We start from the raw sequence: 23,119 nt of genomic DNA on the forward strand, positions 1-23,119 counted from the left end.
GTGGATGGGGTTATAGCTGGAGTCACTGTGGTTGACGCACCGGACGCGTCTGATCCACGGAGAGTTGTCTGAATCCCATCCAGCCGAGTAGAGAGATCCTGGAGACAGCGGATGATGTGGCCCTGTGCAGCCTCCTGATGTTCAAGTCGGGCTGCCAGTTCTTGCATCGGCCTGGCCGCTTGATCCTGGTCTCCGGCTGGATTCATTTGCGTCAGTGCTTACTGTCACAACTGAGGGCCTGAGCTGACGGAAGGCAGCCTCAGTTGTAGGGGCTGAGATGTACCGGAACCTGGGAGGTTGTATCAGACCCCTGGACATGTAAGTAACATGAAGAGAAACCGCCCGAAGGCGTGACCACGACAACTTGAGTAAAAGTCAATGATATTTATTTATGACAAACTCCATGCATCACAGTAGCAGTAAAAAGAAACATCAAAATCAGCAGAGAAATAATAATACAGTTCCTGGGTACTACAGGGTGGCAGGGGCCACAGAGCTCTGGTGGTATGAGATAGTTCTTATTATCTGCAAGTTGGAAAGTCCTTACCAGGCTCAACTGTAGCAATGAGGAAAGCCCAGGGTCGTACCAGCTGGTGTTCCAGGGAAAGCTGGACTGCTGTAGATAAAATGCTGCTGTGGGTACTGGTTAGAACCAGACAGGTGTTGGCACGGAGTAGATACTGGCTGGAACCAGTTAAATAATAGATAAAGCTTGAGAGCGATGCAATATAGATGAAATGTAGAATTTGAGAGCGGAGAAATAATAATACCGGTGGAGAGTGGTAAACTGCAGAAAGGACACCGGCCCTTTAAGAGAAGCTGTACACTGCTGGAAGCTGAGCTGGAAGCAGGTGATGTTGTAGCTGGAAACAGGTGAGTCCAGAATGGATCGGAGAGTCAGGCTACACCGCAGATGGAATGCTGGTGCGGGTCTCTATAGCAGAAGTCTGGAGACAGGAGCTGGAACCTGGAAGACATTCACAGGAGAGAGACAAACTGGAACTAGGTTTGACAACCAAAGCACTGACGCCTTCCTTGCTCAGGCACAACCTATTTATACCTGCAGCAAGGAAGGCATTGGCTAGGCAATTATGCAAATTAATAATACAGACAGCAGATTGGTGAATATGATCAGATGACAGAATCCAAGATGGCTGCGCCCATGCAGACACTTGGAGGGAAGTTTGGTTTGTAATCCATGTGGTCTGGAAAACAGTAATGGCGGCGCCGGCCACCGGAGACAGGAGACGCCAGGCTGACAGGTGCACATCCAACCACGCGGACACAGCGGAGGCCGCGGCTGACGTAATCGCCACTCTGAATGCAGAAGCTCAGGAACGGCGGCGGAGGCCGCGGGAGACGCCATGCCAGATGTATAAGGCGTTACTGTGACAGCGTCCAGAGAGACAGGAGAGGATGCGGGAATATGCACATCAGGATAACAGATGGGATCCGGTCCTGGAGCGCTGAGCCAGCCTTAGGAGGCATCTGATGGGTAAGAAATGGCGTCCAGATACCCGGATCGTGACACCCTGCCTCTGGTACAGAACAAGTACAATCAGACAACACCACCACAGTGGCGTACATAAATCATCAAGACGGCACTCAAAGCCGCATGGCAATGTTGGAAGTGTCAAAAATCGTCCAATGGGCGGAACGCCATCTGCCAGCTATATAGGCAGTGTTCATTCCGGGAGTCCTCAACTGGGAAGCGGACTTCCTCAGTTGTCAGGACGTGCACGCTGGAGAGTGAAGCCTTCATCCAGGAGACTTTCAACTCCTAGTGGACAAGTGGGGCCTACCAGAAGTAGACCTGATAGCGTCTCGACAGAATCACACGGTTCCGGTCTTCGGAGCAAGGACAAGGTATCCTCAAGCAGCGTTCATGGACGCACTGGCAATTCCATGGAACTTTCGGCTGCCGTATATGTTCCCTCCAGTGTCAGTCCTGCCCAGGGTAATACGGAAGTTCAAGCAAGAAGAAGGCATACTACTTCTGATCGCTCCAGCGTGGCCCAGATGGCATTGGTTCTCAGACCTGCAGGGTCTCTCGATCGATCATCCTCTTCTACTTCCTCAATGCCCAGACCTCCTCGTTCATCTTCTACTTCCTCAATGCCCAGACCTCCTCGTTCAGGGCCCTTGTGTCTACCCGGACCTGACCAGACTGGCTTTGACAGCGTGGCTCTTGAAGCATCACTTCTGAGAGCAAACGGATTCCCTGAGGCGGTCATTCAAACTATGTTGAAAGCCCATAAACCAGCTTCAGCTCGGATTTATTACAGGGTCTGGAATTCTTACTTCACATAGTGTGCTGCTAAGAATTATGATGCATATACTGTCAGAACTTCCAGACTTTTGGCTTTTCTACAACAAGGCCTAGACTTGGGCCTTCGTCTGGCCTCCCTCAAGGTTCATATATTTGCCATGTCGGTATGGTTTCAGAGAAAAATTGCATCTCTTCCTGACGGTCACACTTTCACTCAGGGTGTTCCAAGGATTCAGCCTCCCTATGTCCCTCCTGTGGCTCCATGGGATCTGTCTGTCGACTTAAATGCCCTGCAAAAGTCTCCATTTGAACCTCTTGAGTCTGTGGACCTTAAATGTCTTATGCTTAAGGTCATGTTTCTGTTGGCCATTGCCTCTACTAGAAGGGTGGCGGACTTAGGTGCTTTGTCTTGTTGTCCACCCTTTCTGATTTTTCACCGTAACTGGGCAGTTCTTCGAACTCGCCCTGGTTATTTAACTAACGTGGTATCATCTTTTCACCTTAACCAGGAGCTTGTGGTTCCGGCCTTCATCTCTTCTGGTTTGTCGTCCAAAGAAAGCTCTTTGGATGTGGTACGGGCTCTCTGTATTTATGTGGAAAGGACTGCCTCCATCAGGAGCTCAGATTCTCTTTTTGTACTTTTTGGTTTTCAGAAACGTGGCTGGCCCGCGAATAAGTAAACCTTGGCCAGATGGATTAGAATGGTGATTGCACAAGCTTATGCACAGGGTGGGCTCCGAGCTCCTGCTGCTATCAAGGCCCATTCTACTCGGTCGGTTGGACCTTCTTGAGCGGCCCACGTGGCGCGCCCACAGAACAATTGTGCAAGGCGGCTACGTGGTCCTCAGCGAACACGTTCATCAGGTTCTATGCCTTTGATACTTCCGCCTCCCAGGATGCTTCCTTTGCATGCCGGGTTCTTGTGCCCGCTACAGTGCGTCCCCTCCCATGAGGAACTACTGTAGGACATCCCCGATGTTATTCCCTGCGGAATACCAGTGTACCCCGCTGCAGAAAAGGATATTTATGGTAGACTTATTATTGTTAAATCTCTTTCTGTGAGGTGCACTGGATTCCACAGGGCGCCCACCCTGACGCACTTAGCTTCTTTGGGTTTGTATGGCATTAGCCGCTAGTCCCTTCTCCTGTCGTGAGAATGTAGGTCTATGTGACTAACACCTACCGTCTCTCTTACCTGCTACTGCATTGGACTGGTTAACAAAACTGAGCTCCAGTGCCTGGAGGCGGGGCTATAGAGGAGGCGGTGCAGTGCATCCTGAGAACAGTCAAAGCTTTAGCCTGTTGGTGCCTCGGATCAAGATGCAACTGTACACCCGATGTTTTTCCCTGTGGAATCCAGTGTACCTCGCAGAAAGAGATTTAACAATGGTAAGTCTACCATAAATCTCCTTTTCTAATTTTCTTTTTATAAAAAGTGACTCAGAATAACCAGGCGATAAGGTCAAGGCTAGCCGCTAGCATCCCACTAAGTATATCTGGAGTATATAAGCTGCAAGCCACCCGAGTGTTAATAGTAATATGATGAATGTGTACATTCCCATTATACTTTGCAGCAAATGAACATTCTGTGCCGACACCACAGGAACATGCAGAATGCAGGTGACCGGGTGCAGGTTGCTAGAGGTTACATAGTAAAGAACAAGCAAGTAGTTAACATTCACAGAGCTGTATACATAACAAAGAGGACCTGCGATAGAGGGACTGAGCCATGATGGGTAGGACAGCTCACTTGCACTCATATAACCATGCCAGTAAAAACAGCTGGAGGCCCAGCTAGAGGAGAAGCCTGTCCTTGGGGATGGTGGGGGGGGGCACTCCATGTCAGCACGCCAGCGAGGCAGCAGCTGGGTGGCATGGCCCTTATCAGTAATATCTGTCTTAGAGTAGATGCGGGCGGGTTCCGATCTGCACTTCAGTCCCCGCGTGAGGATTAACCTGAGCCTGGGGTGGAATTACAGAAGTCTATTTGATCTGTGCCGGAGGAGCGTGCTCAGGTTCTTGGCCAGGGACCAAGCTGGTGTGGATGAAAAGCAATGTGATCTCTTCCAAAGTCTCTGCCTGTGTGCAAGTGTGTATCGGTTTCTTAATATCACAGGAGGGAAGATCATTTGAAACATACGTACTGGTTTCAGCAGCAAGTCTCCAGAGATGCCCAGATCAAAACCATATCCTAAGCATCCATCTACACACAGCGATTTCCTGTAATTGCTTTACCCACTACATGTCATTGGCCATATTGACCAGTGCAGATGACTAGAGGTTACCAGTTGTCTTGACGTGACGCCATCTTGTTGAAGACCGGGCACAGGAAACTGGGGGTCACCTTGACTTCTGGTAACCTCCACGTGAAAAATAATTGCAAAGTGGCTATTTTTAAACACGTTATCTGTTTTTCGTATTGTGATTCTTCATTGTTTATTGTGCCGCTGTCTTCAACAAGATCTGAACCCCAAATAACTGTCATAATTGTTTTAAGCACATTTGTGCAACATTAAAGAGATGGCAAAAAAATAGGAAGGCCGATGAAAATGTTTTTGTTTTTATCTACGGTAATATGTCACATGTTTTTACCATTGTATATCTTATTTGAGGTACAGTAATGTGGGTTATTGTGATTACTGTGCATAAATGTGAGTAACCCCTAGCACCTAAACAAACATTTGCTTTAATTGTCAAATTCCTGCGAAATCGTGCCAAATTAGTTCCAACTAATTGTTGTTTCTACTCATTTACCCTTTATTAGGATTTACTAACCTCACTAGAGAACTGGAGCAAATTGTTACATGCCAGCTCACCATCGACACAGATTTGATATAACTTTGTAAGGTATACCCCAAAACGTTATTTGTGGTGTCCTCTCGTACAATGGCCCTCATTCCGAGTTGATCGCTCGCAAGACGAATGTAGCAGAGTTACACACGCTAAGCCTACGCCTACTGGGAGTGTATCTTAGCTTCTTAAAAGTGCGACTGATGTATTCGCAATATTGCGATTAGCACACCTCGTAGCAGTTTTAGAGTAGCTTCAGACTTACTCTGCCTGTGCGATCAGTTCAGTGCTTGTCGTTCCTGGTTGACGTCACAAACACACCCAGCGTTCGCCCAGGCACTCCCACCGTTTCTCCGGCCACTCCTGCGTTTTTTCCGGAAACGGTAGCGTTTTCAACCTCACGCCCCTAAAACGCCGTGCTTCCGCCCAGTAACACCCATTTCCTGTCAATCACATTACGATCGCCGGAGCGATGAAAAAGCCGTGAGTAAAAATACTATCTTCATAGCAAAGATACTTGGCGCAGTCGCAGTGCGAACATTGCGCATGCGTACTAAGCGGATTTTCATTGCGATGCGATGAAAAATACCGAGCGAACAACTCGGAATGAGGGCCAATGAGCAATGTTCTTTTCTTGACAGGTCTATAATAAGTCAATAGTTTCATATGAGCTGGTTTTTTGTTTTTTGTTTCTTTTAACCATTTGGTATTCCTTACACCAGAGGTTCCCAAACGCCGTCCTCAAGGTCAAGGCACCCCAACGGACCAGGTTTTAAAGCTATCCATGGCTCAGCCATGGATATCCATGCCTTGTAAATGATTGCCACTTTAAAAAACAGTCAGTGTTCGGCCAGCAACCTCCATCTCCGGCCAACTCGCACTACAATACGCACCTCCGGCCATTACAGCTGGTCCACAATTTTTGGACATATAGAGGAGTATTCAATTGGGCATAAAGTTTTTGCTGCAAATAAACTTGAAGACCTTGCGCCTAATTTTGGATTACTGTGGGCAAGCGTGAACCCGATATCTGCAGTATCCAATTTTCAAAAAATGCACGCTGGGTTTTCAGCTTTGAAAACTCCGCTGTGTGAGAAAAAAAGAATGATACTTACCAGTCCGGTGGTCTCCTCAGCTCCCTGTCATCTACCCTCCATTTTCCACTGGGAAAGCGGCTGCTGGGAGGATAGGGGGCTTTAAGAAGGGGAGGTGGCTGTTCGGAGATGTAGGTCTCCCCGCTGCTGCCTCCAGGGGGGGTTACACACAGTAGCAGATCTTGCTACGGGCACACAGGGTTTTTGCCCGGGGCGCCACCTTCCGGAGGGCACCGCCGCCATCCGGAGAGCGCCCCTGCATGGCAAGATCCGCTACTGTTGGTCAGTGCCCCCCGGTGCTGTGAAGGAAACTAGACGCTACCCGTCTAGTTTCCCTTCGTGGACAGGACCTTTGCTGTGCGTGCGGACTGGCACATAGACGCTAGGGGTCATAATTGACCTCTAGTGTCTATGCTGTGCTATGGGAGAGACATCATGACATCTCTCCCATAGATCCGAGGAGCGGCGCCGGCGGAGGTCAGCAGCGGTCGGGAATCAGGAGCGGGGATAGTAAGTATTAATTAATTAATTATTTTTTTGTAAGCGGCGCTACTCAACTGGGGGCACAACTCTACTGGGGGCACAAATGGGGGCACAACTCTACAGGGGGCATAACTGACCACGCCCATGTATGAAGCCACGCCCCTATTTTCACCCGGGGCACCACAAGGGCTGGAACTGGCCCTAGTTACACACTGATACTTACACACACTCACACATACTACACACACTCACATATACTTGCACACACTCACACATTATACTTACACACACCGCAGCTGCAGAAGACTAGATCCCGACGCTGGAGGAAGGAGACACTGCTTCGTAAGGTGAGTAATTAAGGACTAATTAAAGTAATTGGAAACTTCCAATTGTAGGGTGGGGGGTGGGGGTCCTACAACGATGCCAGAGCAAGTCCCGCTGATTTCTCCTACAAATAACGATTTTAGGAAAAATCAGACTTGCTCTGGGGATGCGTGAAAAGAGACTACAGAAATCACTGTCTCATTTTCTTTCCCTTACTTGAATAGGGAAAACCCTGCGCCGTGCCGCGGGTCTGTCAAAACGCTGCTTTCAATTGAATATGCCCCCTGAATTAAATGTAATAGCCTGTCAATTGCAAGCATAGGCAACTTTCTGGTGAGTCTGGCTGACGGCAGGGCAGCCATGAGGCGGGAGACTGGTGTTACAGAGAGGGGGGCCCAACCCAGGCTCCTGGCACCAATTCCTGGAGAGCTGCACCAGGTTGTTAAATAACAGAGGGCCGATGCACAGGGAGGACTTCTTAAAATAAGCCTTCAACTGCGCATCAGCTCTGCCAGCCATTCCTGTGGGCCGTAAGACTCCACAATGTATGACATCACATAGGGGTGGAGCAGTGCGGCAGAATCTTTTATTGGGAGGGCAGAGGAGCCCTGTCTCTTTTGGCAGTCCCGGGCCCCATAATTTCTGAAGGCAGCCCTGGCTGATGGTATAAGTTGCAGTTTTTTATCGGGAGAGAAAACTCCCCGCTCTGGTGATCTCTGCAGAAGAGCATTAGACTAGAGCTACGGCACGGCTTCTGGGTGACCCCACTGTGCACATGCGGGATCTTACATACCCACAGGATCTTATTGCTGATCGGCGACGATGGTCACACTACGGCATCAGACTATCGGTGATTGACGGTCTGATGCCGACTGAGTGCAGCGACGGCTTCCGTTTCTCAACACGGAAATGTGTCGCCACCGTCAGAAGACAGAGATATCTTTCCCTCTTTGGGTTACGAAGCCGGACAATGGTGTTGCAGATGATGCAATGCCGAGTCTTAGGATGCAGCTCGGATCAGTAGTACAGCATGAGATGTGGCGCCCCCTGCTGCATGACCATATTAGTGCTACCTCTGCTGTTTCTATGTCAGCAGCAGCGATAGCTGCTCCAATCACATCTGAATCATGCCCGGTGAGCAATGTGGTACATTAGCTGACGGGCATGCAGAGTATGTTGGCTGCCACAGTGCTAATTCTTCTTCTCACCACATTCCAATAATGAATTCTCATGATCAGAGATTTTCTTACATTTCGCTATGGTGACGTGTCTCTGCGATCATGGGGGTAAATTTACTAAGATTGGAGTTCTATTCAAGATGAGATGTTGCCCGTAGCAACCAATCAGATTCTACTTCTTATTTATCTAGCACCTTCTAGAAGATAATACCTGGAATCTGATTGGTTGCTATTGGCAACATCCTATGTTAAATAGAACTCCCATCTTAGTAAATTTACCCCATGGTCTGATTTCTGTAAGAGTATATAACAGTCTCCCCGGGACTGCTGTTCTGCATTGTGTCTTGTCATGACTGTAGTACATTTATTGCTGCATGTGATATTACCGATGTATACACTAATAGAGTTTTCTATTTTCTTTCCTGCTGTGTAGCCTGTAGGCAGCTTTCTGATTGGTTGTTTCAGATTATTAGCTCACATTCAGCATGTGAAAGGATTTCCCAAATGAAACATTTCTCCTTTAGGGGTCCATTCTTCATCCAGTCTCCCCCAAATTGCTATCCAACTCCCTGCAAATTGCAGCAGCATGTACCAAACGGGTGTGGTATGAGTTGCTGGCAGCCGGGTTCCCGTCGGCCAGCATACCGGCACCGGTATCCCGACCGCCGGCTTGCCGACAGTGGGGTGAGCGCAAATGAGCCCATTGTGTGCTCGCTGCGCGCGCCACGCTGCAGGCATGGAGGCGCACTACGTGCGCCACGCTATCTATTCTCCCTCCAGTGGGGTCGTGGACCCCCAAGAGGGAGAAAAGGTGTCGGTTTGCCGGTTGTCAGTATTCCGGCGCCGATACACTGTGCGCCGGGATCCCAACAACCGGTATATGAATACCACCCGCACCAAACAACCAGTGGCTGCACTTAAGCAAATCCAGTATTGCTCAACTGTGGGCACTGCCACCCTTATAAGCAGTTATCCCACGAGTCCTATCACCATTTACTAGAGGCTAAAGTTTTGAGGCCAGGTATGACCCTGCAGTGAGCTGAGTTCATGAACACGCACTACCGGAGGGGCGGCAGGGGCGGAGGGGAGCTAATCTCTGGGAACTGACACCATCTGAACACAGCATCAGTTCTCACAGTCAGACTTTTGATAAAGTTAGGTCCCCATACTGATGAATGGGGACTGTGGATCACATTGGCCATGCAATGTAAGCAAGAGATCCATGATATCCCCTGTGTTACCCCTCCGGATCCCCCAGTAACATCTGCTGTCACTGCAATAGCACACACAAGAGGGCAGGAACTGGGCACTGGTGCGTTACCTGTCAGAGCAGCAGCCTGGGCTGGGAGAGCGGGGAGCTAGGAGACCGCGCAGAGATTCAGCGTCTTGGGGGTAAATTTACTAAGATGGGAGTTCTATTTAAAATGGGATGTTGCCCATAGAAACCAATCAGATTCCAGGTATTATCTTCTAGAAGGTGCTAGAGAAATGAGAAACAGAATCTGATTGGTTGCTATGGGCAACATCCCATCTTAAATAGAACTACCATCTTAGTAAATTTACCCCCTGGTGTCTAAAGGTGCATACACACGGTGCAGTGTATGCTTATGATTTTGACTATACAGTAAAAATCGTGAGGAAAGTTAATGAATATGGCAGCGTGTGTATACAGCTTGAGATACCGATGCGCGCTCCCGTGGGGTTGGTATCGCAAGAAAAGATAGTAAAAGACTATCTAGTACAAAGTCAAAATCGCACATAGCCAATATCTCAAGTAAAGGGGATACAGTCATTAGGTCGACCACTATTGGTCGACATGGAAAAAGGTCGACATTAATTTTTCACATTTTTTTCCCTTAATTTTTTGAAGTTTTTCATACTTTATGATCCGCGTGGACTACAATTGGGAACGGTAACCTGTGCCGAGCGCAGCGGTAGCAGAGCAAAACACCTCGCCCGAAGCACACAAGGGGACACGGTGCACTAATTGGGGTTCCCCGTCACTTTACGAAGAAAACGACACCAAAAACTCATGTCGACCTTTTTCCATGTCGACATACTACATGCCGACCTATTGCCTATGTCGACCTAATGACTGTCGACCTAATGACCCATACCCCAAGTAACGATAGTGAAAATCGGAGATAGTCAATATCTAGCCGTGTGTATGCACCTTTAGTCGGCTCCTTTAGCATTGCAGCGGCCATGACGTCACTATCCCGGGAGACTGACTGTGAGGAGCTCCTCGGCGCCTGCTGTTAAGGAAGAGCTGAGGGGAACGGAAATGCAGCTAAAAGCTATGCTCCGGTTTTAATAATAGTGCCAGTGGCCAATCCTGGGGACAGTGCGTGGGGTGCCCTAATATGTGGGGGCCCGGAGCGACCACCCCTTTTGCCTCCCCTATAATCTGGCCCTGGTGGCCATTCTATGTCACCATATAGGTTCTCTCCAGCCACCATCCTGAGCTGCTGAATTGACCGGGAGGTGTGAATGGGGGGAGGAAATGGGAATGGGGAATCAGAGAAGGAGACTCTCAGCCCTGAGGAAGATGAAGGTGATTGGTGTCCTGTCATCTGCTCATCCACTGCTCAGTCGGCTGAATTTCTGCCCTGTCCGAAGTCTATTGCTTCCAGGAAGTAGCCTCCCAATAATACTTACATAATGTCAGGGGCCAGGTATTCCCACACGACTGCTGCGTGGCTTTACATAGGGCTAAGTGAACATCTCTCTAGTGCCTAGTTACTAGAGAATATTCAGAATTAGCTACAGTGTATCTCTCCTGTGCACAGCCCAAAAAAAGACAAATAAATGACTATTACTATTTGGCATGTGGCCATGTAGGGAGTTTATCTGAGAGCCTCCCTTCCCACTCTTTAGGCTTTTCCCATCTGTGTTTTGGGATTAACAGGCTTACAGATCTGTACTAAAGAGCCACATTGCATGTTGAGTCCCTGCAGCTCCAGTCAAGTACAGATTTGACTTAATTGTTGTGTACATTTCAGAAGAAGAAAGCTGAAGAACATGTTCCCCCCTCCTCCCGTTTCCCTGTGAAGTTCAGCTCCTGTGATTGTTGATGGCGGAACGCGCTAAACACAGGATTCCTTTCCAAACTATTAGAAAATCTCCATTTTGCACGGGTCAGCGCCTCTGATGAGATCGGCGCCTACGGATAAGTCCGATTTCTACATTTCCTATCAGTTTTGCATTTGTAACCTCCGCCAAGAGATCATAATAGATTTACTTAATAAGTGACAGCAAAATATAGCAAAAAGATATGAAGCCTGTTTATTTTTCTACTACACTCCAGAATTTTCGGGGGAGTCAGGAATTTTGAGGAGCACTCCCAGACTACCAAAAGAGTACACCAGCCTCCTTTATCCTGCCATTTCCCAGGGTCTCATACTGAATAAATAATCACTTATTGCACACAACCCCTAGAATGAGGCCAGTTTTTGCCATGGCCATAGAAAGCCAGCTATACAGGTGGAGTGTTCTACTGTGCAGCAAAAACAGAGCATGCCTGGTTTATTTTCTGTGTTACATGGCGAGATCAATGGGGGTCATTCCGAGTTGATTGCTCGCTAGCAACTTTTTGCAGTTCTGCGATCAGATAGTCGCCGCCTATGGGGAAGTGTATTTTAGCTTTGCAAGTGTGCGAACGCTTTTACAGCCGACGGCACAAAATTTTTTTTTGCAGTTTCTGAGTAGCTCTGGACTTACTCAGCCGCTGCGATCACTTCAGCCTGTCCAGTCCCGGAATTGACGTCAGACACCCGCCCTGCAAACGCTTGGACACGCCTGCGTTTTTCCAAACACTCCCAGAAAACGGTCAGTTGACACCCACAAACGCCCCCTTTCTGTCAAACACCTTGCGATCAGCTGTGCGAATGGATTCTTCGTTAAATCCATCACCCAGCACCGATCCTCTTTGTACCCGTACGATGCGCCTGCGCATTGCGGTGCATATGCATGCGCAGTTTTGCCAAAATGTAACCTGATCGCAGCGCTGCAAAAAGTTGCGAGCAATCAACTCGGAATGACCCCCTATAACCATTACTAAAATCACTCTCTTGCAACGCTGATGCAATATAGAGGATAGGCTTGCTTATTCCTGCATATCAAAGTTTAGGTTATTGTGACACCTAGCATATTGCCTTAAACTATAAAATATTACCAAACGTACATTTCTCTACGGATAGCTCCGTGGGGAATTCTTGAGATGTTTTTGCTGGGAGACCTTGATGGCAATTTTGGAAAAGAAATTGTCCTATGCCATAAAACGTTTTATCACAGTATGGGCCTGAATCAGATGTGGCTGGAGATGCTATCCTTATGCCTTCTCCAGGTTAATATATCTGCCCCTAATAGGCCCTACACATTGGCCGATCCGCCGCTGAGCTGCCAGGAGTTATGCGGTCTGCGTCCTAAAGGGGGGTACTCACGGAGCGATATTCTAAGCAATCTGACTAGATTGCTTAGAATTTGAGCATTATCGCTCCATGTGTACCCCCTACAGCGATAGCGATGCGCAGCCCCGCGCATCGCTATTGCTGGTGCTAGATTGGCCTGCATCCCCCCCCCCCCCCCCCGCACACTCAGTACAGATCGCGTTGTGCTGAGCTGCGGGAGAGATGTGTGCTGAGCGGTTCGCTCAGCACACATCTCTCCCGCATCGGCCCGTCTATATGAGCCTTAAGACTCGGCATTAGATCACTTGACAGCACCCATGGTATTGTGCAAGCCACTCGTTGCAGGGGCCAGGCAGTGTGTGCGTCCATCTCTGTATCACGCCTTATGTCATTATTCTGGGAACAATTATTAATGGTAGACTCTTAAAGAGAGACATTTTGACAAAGCTTATTTTATAAGCAGTGGGATCATATTGTAAGGTTTGTTGCCCTACAACCAATGTTTAATGTTTAATTAGAGACAATCATTCTGTAGGTACAGCAGGGGTGTAGCTACCATAGGTGCAGGGAGTATGGGGCCAGAGCTGAGAGGGCCCCATCTTTCCTGTCATTATATACATTTTTCACCATTGTGTGGCACATAGAGGCTTTTACAAACGTTTGCCTTGTGGACTACTATATATCTTGTTATGCCCCTGTACCTGCTCATTGTAATGTGATATATAAATGAACAGAAGGGCATTAAAATGTTACATAATATGACCTGGGGCACTGTAATGTGACACAATATGAAGTGGAGGCACTATGGCAGGCATTCCCAACCGCGGTCCTCAAGGCACACTAACAGCGCAGGTTTTAATGATATCCAGGCTTCAGCACAGATGGTTAAATCAAAATAACTGGGGTACTAATTAAGTCACCTGTGTTCAAGCCTGGATATCACTAAAACCAAGACTGTTATAGGCCCTACACACTGGCCGATAATCGTCAAAGATATGAACGATTTCGTTCATTAATGAACGAGATAACGTTTATATCTTTGAATGTGGAGGCACCAGCGATGAACGATGCGCGGCCCCACGTTCTTTCATCGCTGGTGCCCCGTCGGCTGTGCATGCAGGCCAATATGGACGATCTCGCCCATATTTGCCTGCACTTCAGTGGTGCCGTGTGATGGGGGGAGTGAAGAAACTTCACTCCCCCGTCACTGCCCCCCCCCCCCGCCGCCGGGTCGCCTGTCGCCCATATCCGCCGTCGGGCACCTCGGCGGACGATCTTTAAATGTGTAGGGCCCTTTAGTGTGCCTTGAGGACCGTGGTTGGTAAACACTGCACTGTGGTATGACATGTGGTATCTACACAATTAGAAGACAAAACCGGGTAAAAACAAACAGTCATATAGGTAGGAGGGCCCTGCTCGCAAGCTTACAATCTATGGGGAAATAGGCATTGATACACGAGGATAGGTGTTATCTATTGTATAGTTGTCCACCAGATTGGAAAGGATACCACATCGCAGCAATGATGAACCCGGGTCAGGAGGGAGGGAGAGTGAAGAGATATGTGGGGGATATGCGTGGACTGTACTGTGGGGATATAATTGGATAGGAAAGCTGTGAAGGTAATGTGAGCGGTTCTGGAATTTGATAAGCTTGTCTGAAGAGTTGAGTTTTCAGGGAACGCTTGAAGGTTTGAAGACTAGAGGAGAGTCTTATTGTACGTGGTAAGGCATTCCACAGAGTGGGTGCAGCCCGCAGAAAGTCCTGTAATCGTGCATGTGAGCAACTAATGATTGCGGATGAGAGACGTAGATCTTGTGAATATAAATTGGGGACACTTTCATAATGTAAATTGGGGTACTCTGTTGCATAATGTGTACTGCCAGTCCTACAATGTGACATAACGTGAACTAGGGCTCTATTGTGGGGCATAAAATGAACAACTTATGTGGAGAGGTGTCTCTAGAAGCATTGGGACAGGGGCCCCTTCAAATGTTGCTATGGGGCCCACAAAGTTCTGGCTACGCCCCTGAGATACAGTGTAACACATCAGCTTTAGAGAATAGACTGTTTTAAGCTTCCAATATCACACACTAGTAGAATGACAACACGTTCTATGGGCCACATCTACGATCAGTTTCACAGACATGCGGAGGGGCACCCAGCACATGGCTAGTCCGACCCATATGTATGGCTCTGCCCTCCCCACACAGTATGTATGGCTCTGCCCTCCCCAAACCATTGCACTGCGGCAATACTTTAGTACCTGAGGAGTAGCTCCCTGCCAGCGCAGCTCCTGCACGCTGGCAGGGAGCTACTCGTTGCTTCCTGGGTCGCAGCGGCAGCTTGTGACGTCGTGGCCCACCCCCACCTGGTCCGGGCTTGCCTGCGTTACCCGGACCGCACCCTCAAAACGGCGGCCAAACGGCTCCGACCCGCTCCTTCTCGCCTGTCAATCAGGCAGAGGTGATCGCTGGGCTTTGATGGCCAACGCACAGCAGCGATCAGGTCTGAATTGAGCCCTATGTGCAAGACAGTACTCTGACCGTGTGTGTTCTTTATTTTGCTCCATTGAATCATAAGCATATGTTCACATATGTCTGCATTACTGCCTCAGCATTGGGGATAAAGGGCCTAATATGTGTATAGTTTGTATGTGCTCCCCATATTAGCATGGATTTCATCCTGAGTACTGTAGCTTCCTCTCACTGTTAAAAAAAAACATCATTGGTAGGTTAACAGGCTTTGTATGACGTGACTGTGTGTCTGTACTCATGTGGTACCAAATATAGGGCCTAATTCAGACCTGATCGCAGCAGCAACATTGTCTTCTAATGGGCAAAACCATGTGCACTGCAGTGGGGGAGGGGTGTAACATGTGCAGAGAGAGTTAGATTTGGGTGGGGTGTGTTCAAACAAATCTAAATTGCAGTGTAAAAATAAAGCAGCCAGTATTTTCCCTGCAGAAACAAAATAATCCACCCAAATCTAACTATCTCTGCACATGTTACATCTGCCCCCCCCCCCCCTGCAGTGCACTTGGTTGTGCCCATTAGAGAAAGATTTTGCTGCTGCGATCAGGTCTGAATTAGGCCCATAGATTATTAGCTCCAGTGGTGCAGGGTGCTAAAGGATTATGCTGAATTCAGCAGCATGTCAGTGAAATCTCATATCCAGACAATTCTATGGTCAGACGTATCGTGTAGGTTTCTCTGGGTACCTTACACAGCTTTCCATTGTATTTGTTGCCGTCTGTGTTTCATGTGATGGATGTCTAGCTTGTAGGTTAATTTGACCCTATGGCATAGTTGCCTGCCCTCCCTCATTCTGCAGGAGACTCCCTGAAATAGCAGCAATCTCCCTCACTCCCTGAATAGACCAGAAATCTCCCTGATTACACCTTATCCCCATTATGCAGCTGTTACATTCTTGGGGGGAAAATAAATCAGAGATATATACATTCAAATGGGATCATTAGTGCCATTTCCCTGCATTGGTTATAAGGCACAATGATCCCTATGGCCACTTACAGTATATGGAACCTCTTGTAAAACACAATACATGAACAAATCCTGTAAAATATCACTGGTTTTTCTTCAACAAATAGATCTTAATAACTTTGGGGCTCATTTACATTTGGATGTAAGTCATTTTCATGACGCCTCTCCTATGTAGCAATATGCGCCCATGCTGATAGGTGTTACTTTCACAATCTCCCTGAAACGCTTATTCAAAAGTAGGCAAGTATGCCCTATGGGATGGCAGGCTGCTAACTATATGCTCTATATATATACCAGGGTCTAGTCCTAGGCACAGATACCAGATACTCAAATGTCATCCGCAGGGATGGTGCCACCTTGATACAGCCTTCCCAATGAGAGTGTTCATTCCCTAAATCTTTATTGCATACATTCAGCTGTCTCTGGGATGTCCCACCACAGGTCTATGAGAACATAGCATAGGAACGTTGCCTTTCACAGAGGAGCAACAGTCTTATCCTAAAGGTGGAAATGCAGAGAAGGTGGCTATGGAGGTTATATCATTAGATACCTCTGATTTTAAGAATAATGACCTTCTGTTTTACATTTGAGCTTTGTATTGCTCATTTTTTTAGTGTCTCTGTCTTGTGCTTAGTGCAGTGGTCCCCAAACTGTGTGCCGTGGCACCCTGGGGTCCCTCAGAGCACTTGCAGGGGTGCCTTGGGCTGGTGGTCCAGGACCAATTCCAATTATTTATTGTCAGTGTAATAGGTAAAAGCAGTGCTGGTGGCTTCCAGTCATAAAATATGTGGACAAACAGGAGCAAATCTTTTCCCTCACCACACAATTGAACCTAAGGATGACATATAAACACAATTTACGTAATTTAATATTTATTTCTAAATTTCTCAATAAGAAACTTTTGGCCCAGGGGTGCCATGAAAACAATTCTGATATTCTAGGGTGCCGTGATTCAAAAAAGTTTGGGAACCACTGGCTTGGAGTGTATTGTACGAATCTGTAGTTTTGACAAATAAAGTTGTTTCGCTGATAAATGAGAGACATTTCCTAACGGTCTCCTTTCTTCTCTTTGCAGTTGTTTGAGGTGGATTAAGTAATGCTCCTCCGCCTTTATGTCATGGTGATCTCATACCTTTGTGCCATCAGCGCTGCCCCCTTCCAAAACCAGAGCACTGACCGTGATTATGGACCAGACAATTCCACCTACACCTCAGACCGACCACAGGGACCCTATAATTTCACTGAGGGACTACATGAAGGCATCTACCCAGACTTGTCAACCACATATCCCGACATGTCTGGTAAAGAATGGAACCTTTATTCCCCAAGAGTGGCCCTCTCTAGTCAGGAGCCATCAGGACCCCCTCTTCTGTTCTTGGCTGAGGAGGTAGTTGCCCATTCAGAACCAGCCAATAGGACTTCTCGGGTGAAAAGGGCACAGGGGTCGGAGTCTATCAGCCCCTCTCGGAGGGGAGATCTTTCCGTGTGTGATAGCATGAACGTCTGGGTTACGGACAAGCGCTCAGCTGTGGATGTTCGGGGTAAGACCGTAACCATCATGTCTGAAATTCAGACCCTCACAGGACCCCTGAAGCAGTACTTTTTTGAAACCAAGTGTAACCCTGCTGGTGGTACCACTAATGGTTGCCGAGGGGTGGATAAAAGACAGTGGATATCAGAGTGCAAAGCAAAACAGTCCTACGTCCGGGCACTGACCATGGATGACAAGCAGGTTGGGTGGCGCTGGATCCGGATAGATACTGCTTGTGTCTGCACCCTGTTAAACAGAAGTGGAAGGACGTAAAATTGGGGAAGGCAGAGGGTGATCCTCACCGTGGTTTACTGTGGTTAGGGAAAGCGGATGGAGCTCCTGTAGTTTTCCTTAAGCTGTTTACAATATGGCACAGCGGCCTGCATAACACATTCCTGGAGTCACGCCACAAACACACAAATGTTTGGGGGATGGAGGAGCCATGAAGCAACAGCTGCCATCAGGAGTGGTTTTAACGTTACCACGTCGCAAAGGAGCACGAAAACTGGATACAAATAGACACGCTGCCCCCGGGACTAAGGCGTCACCTCCCCGTGCTTTCTGCAGTTTAGTGCCTTTCACTTTGAATTTGCACAGTATAGTGATCAGTAAAACGGAGTTTTGTTACTAACAGCCAGTACAGTTTCAGAAGCGGCACCGTGGATAATCACCTACGTGTACCGTTACCGGTAGAGAGGCTAAAGTATGAGCAGAGCAAAAAAAGCAAGTAACTATAGACCACGTTGCAATGCAACGGTGCAAATACATTTATATGTTTTGCACGGACAGTAAAGACTAGCTGCAGGTGCATGTAGCCCACAAATGGTGGGAAGCTTTATTTCTGCACTGCAATTTAGATGTGAGTTTGGACAAGTCCCTTCCATATCTAAATCTCCCTGCACATGATACATCTGCCCCACCTGCAAAGCAGCACGGTATTACACAGGTGTAAACTGCTGTCCCTGCACATTATACATCTGCCCCACCTGCAGTGCAGCATGGTATTACACAGGTGTAAGGTAGTGTCCCTGCACATGATACATCTGCCTCACCTGCAGTGCAGCATGGTATTATACAGGTGTAAGTTAGTGTCCCTGCACATGATACATCTGCCCCACCTGCAGTACTGCACGGTATTATACAGGTGTAAGTTAGTGTCCCTGCACATGATACATCTGCCCCACCTGCAGTGCAGCATGGTATTGCCCAGGTGTAAGGTACTGTCCCTGCACATGATACATCTGCCCCACCTGCAGTGCAGCACGGTATTATACAGGTGTAAGTTAGTGTCCCTGCACATGATACATCTGCCCCACCTGCAGGGCAGCATGGCATTGCCCAGGTGTAAAGTACTTGCTCTTTTTTGCTTTGCCCCCAAGACTGAATCAGCCCCATAATCTGAAAATCCGGTTTACACATGTCTGCTATGGACAAAGTCAGCCCATGTTGGCATTTTCAATGAGAGACCTGTTTGCATTTGATTCTTATTAATTGTGTAGAAGGGAACTGCTGGAGAACGTGTGTTTATTTTACTTGTCCCCAGGTACTAGGCAGTTTACATTGTAAGCTATTATAAAGTTGTTATTCTATTTGTAAATTTTATATATCTATAAATATATATGTGTATATATATTGAGAAATATAACTTATTGTAATTTTGTTTTTATGAACCGCATGTGACAGTCCCCCCCCCTCCCCATCATTGCTTCCCGCCCATCAGAGCTGCTTTCTACCCCATATTTATTACCCCTTACTCACTGTCAGAGCATTCACCCTCATGTTTGCCACGTACTGTATATCACTGTGTACATGTGTCCATTAGTAATGGTCAGGAACAGACTTGGGGTAATGGTTTATCCATAAATGGGATTATTATACAAACTAGAACCTCTAACCTCCTCTGTAAGATATCCTATAATTGGTTGGACTTATTATTGGAGAAATAATCACATATATTCTATTATGTGTATTTTTTGTTATTTTATCCCCTTTTTGTGTGTCAGGTACAGATGTATCCTCATACAATGTGACTTCAGTCGCGCCCTAGGTCCCGTGCAACCCAGCTCGGCGCGCTAGGTCCCGTGCAACTCAATGTGCGTCTCAGTCACAAGGCAATGCGACAAAACCGCTTCGTTTGTGACGTTGTACATATCTAAAACAATTCCTGTGGTGTTAAAGTCAAAGCCCGGTGTCTCTGGTACAGACTGAGTGGTGTTTCGTTGTATCTGTGATGCAACTAAGACGCTACACCGCTCGGCAAGAATCACTCGCGCAAGGCGTCTCGCATATTCAGGCTAGGTATATGAATAAACATCTGTGGGTTCTACTTATGTTATCACAGGAAGACGTTATCTGGGAAGATGTCTATCAAAGTGTGTTCTAATTTCTACAGCATTGCCCCTAATTTACCAAAAGCAATTCCCCATGCAAATCCCCACTTTGATAAGAAATCGCCATACATCTCATAATACCAGAAATCATTGAGTGCAGAGCAGGGGTCTCTGTTAAGGGGGGTACTCACGGAGCGATCGCCGCTTAAAATCTAAGCAATCTGACTAGATTGCTTAGATTTTAAGCAGCGATCACTCCGTGTGTACCCCCCTCACAGCGCATCGCTATCGCTGGTGCTAGATTGGCCCAATCTAGCAGGTCGCCCACTTCACCCGCTGGGTGAAATGAGGCCCCCCCCCCCGCACGCTCAGCACACATCGCGCTGTGCTGAGCGGGAGGAGAGATGTGTACTGTGCAGTTCGCTCAGCACACATCTCTCCAACATCGGCCCGTGAGTGCTGGCCTTTAGAGAGTGCTTTTACACAATCACCATGGGAATCTCTCACAGTAATCCAGATGATTACACGCAGTGGAGATTACCCAAAAACCAGTGAGATTAATGAGATTACTTATTTAAATAAATGGATAATAATCACTAGGGTCTGAGAACCTTTAGCAATGCGCTGCCGATTGAATTGAATGGTGAAAATTCTCTGTGAAGCAAATAAACAGATTTAAAAATAGAAATGAAAAAAAATATTTTGAAATAGTAGTGTGGAACTACAAGTCCCAGCACTTGATGGAAGCAAGTGGATGGGATAAAATTTAATTCCTCTATAGTATATTGTTGCAGCCCTATTGTTGTAGAACAGTAGCTGCTCAACCAATCAAAAGTACCCTGCATGTATTCATAGCTTGTGATTGGCTACGATTTTCCCGTTGATTTCTATTGGCAATGCATTTTAAAGTGTAGTGGGCGGTCAGAGCGGCTTGTATTTTAGGGGGCGGGGCCGCAATAATGCAAGCAACGCTTCACCCCATCCTGTAGCATCCACTTTACTGCGCCATGGCTCCTTGGACACCAACCTGCCTGCCCCCTCCAGGAGGGGGCAGTAGAAAGGTCAGCGCCTATGAATTTATCTTAGAGAAGCAAAAACAGCAACAGGGCTACAGCTTGTTGTCTCCATATGTAGTTTTCAGTCTACATACACCTAATACCAAAGCGCTGTCAGGGCCACTAAATTAATTTCAGGCCCCATGCTGGTTGGGCATGGTCAGCTGTCAGCGGTGCAAGTATGCGGGTACGCTCGGGTACGGAGTACCCTTAAGAATGTGGCAGCGGGTACACAATTACAATGTGCCACAAAGCAGCAAGACCATGGTGCTTGGCAGCATGACGGCTACTCCCACTTTGTCAGGGTTACTGGGAGTGCGACAGTGGCTGTATTTTCCTGCTATACTGGAGGCATTACTATATATTGTTATTAAATTGGGGGCATTACTATATATTTTTAGCCTTGCCTCCAGATACCAAAAAAAAAAGGGTCTGTCACGTGGCCACACTGCTAGTGTCATGTAACCACTCCCACTAGCAGCATGTGGCCATGCCCCCTCACAACACATGACCACGCCCATTTTTTGGCACTCAGTACCACTAAGAAAATATTTCTACTTGCACCACTGTCAGCTGTACTCGGGCATGTCCTGTTGCAAATACCAAGACACTGTTGTGGTAGAGCAACCCTGGAGGGGGAATGGGTAGACTTTAATGGAACATGGCTTCTCTTGGGTCCCCATACATGTCTGACCCCCTAATACCCCTTCTTCCCCACCACCATCCCCACCTTCGCTGGTACCCCTGAGCTCTACTGCTTCTAATTTCTACCATTGTTCTCACTCCTGCAGTACAGTACATCCACCACTAGCCGATACATTGAAAGCTAGGAACTTTGTATTTGAATTCATCTTACTAGATCCAACAGAACTTCCCTTAATGATGAAGTGCCACAAATCGGACCTCCCTGTCAATACCGTAATTACGTGTCTGTGTATCCTCTATAATCCCTTACCTCTATCCATCAATTCCTAAGAGTGGACCTAGAATTGGCTCTTCTGACGTCTAGCATCCCTAGACATAGCCCATGCCGTTCAGACTGCACCAATCAGATGCCCGAAACATAGAATGTGACAGCGGGAACTAACCTACAGGTCCATCCAGTCGGCCCTATCTTTGTGTGTTTTATTGTTTTTCTGGGGTTTTTTTTGAGGAGGCGGGGGCCAGAGGTAACAGCTATAGGTGCCAGCTGTCCCAGGACCCTGATAGCAGAACAGCTGTGATATTGTTGTGGACCCATTAAGTTGTGTAACTGTATGTAGTAATAATAATGTAGCAGAACTGTCTTATCTGTTTATTGGGGTAAACATGGAACAAAGTAAATAAAATCTCAACTATTATAAATTCCAATATAAGACATTATACAGTAAAATTCTAATGAAAACTTTGGAATTTATAGAGCAATACTGTATATGTAGTTTCCCCACATAGTATTTGTGCACAGTATAATGATAGCAGATCTATAACACCCAATAACTAATACTCTTTTATCATCGTTATGTATAGATCAAATACCAATAACTAATTCATGCAAAAATGCACAACATTAAATCATTCATTCAGGCCATATGACTTATATTGGACAGTGGAATTATGGGTCATGTGACTGATGCTCAACTGGGAATTCCCATTAGACCTCTAATGGTGTATACACACTTGCCGAGAAAGTAAACATTGTCGCTCATTTTCACCCTTCCTGAGCGACGTCGTTCACTTTCTCGACAAGTGTGTATGCCGCCGTCGACGATCTATGCACGGCACCGTGGGTCGTTAACGACCCTCACTGTCGGCAGTGCATGCAGTTCAATTTGAACTGTCGTCCAAGAGCTGCATCCACGGCCCGGCTGCGGCATGATGTCACTGAGCGATATGGTCGTCGTATTGCTCAGTGTGTATGCCCGACCACCCCGCTCCGGCCCAGGAGGGGAAACACTAGGCTCATACAGCACGTCGCCTAGTGTGTACCCACCTTAAGATATTTCTATGCAAGTGTCTTAATGGGTCACTTGGTTCTTACAACTGTCACAATAGCTATTTATAAACGGCATTTTATTCATGGCCCCGCTCTTCCGAACTAAAAAAAATTAAAAATACATGAGAAATAATTTAATTAGGGAAATGTCATAAATAACGAACTCAAAGTTGTATTAATCCTGAA

At 47.3% G+C, this 23,119-nt stretch overlaps 1 protein-coding gene across 3 annotated transcripts in view; it reads left to right on the top strand.

Annotated features, from left to right (window-relative positions):
- Positions 1-20,107, top strand: part of NTF4 (neurotrophin 4) — a 264,224-nt gene extending 244,117 nt beyond the window's left edge. For all 3 annotated transcript variants that reach the window (XM_063942449.1, XM_063942448.1, XM_063942447.1), the window contains exon 2: positions 17,121-20,107. In XM_063942449.1, coding sequence (XP_063798519.1) covers positions 17,142-17,849 — 708 coding nt within the window. In that variant the 5' untranslated portion in view covers positions 17,121-17,141 and the 3' untranslated portion in view covers positions 17,850-20,107. The remainder of the gene's footprint in view (positions 1-17,120) is intronic.
- Positions 20,108-23,119: the final 3,012 nt, after the last annotated feature.

Source organism: Pseudophryne corroboree, chromosome 10 (genome assembly GCF_028390025.1).
Source record: "Pseudophryne corroboree isolate aPseCor3 chromosome 10, aPseCor3.hap2, whole genome shotgun sequence".
Classification (NCBI taxonomy): domain Eukaryota; kingdom Metazoa; phylum Chordata; class Amphibia; order Anura; family Myobatrachidae; genus Pseudophryne; species Pseudophryne corroboree.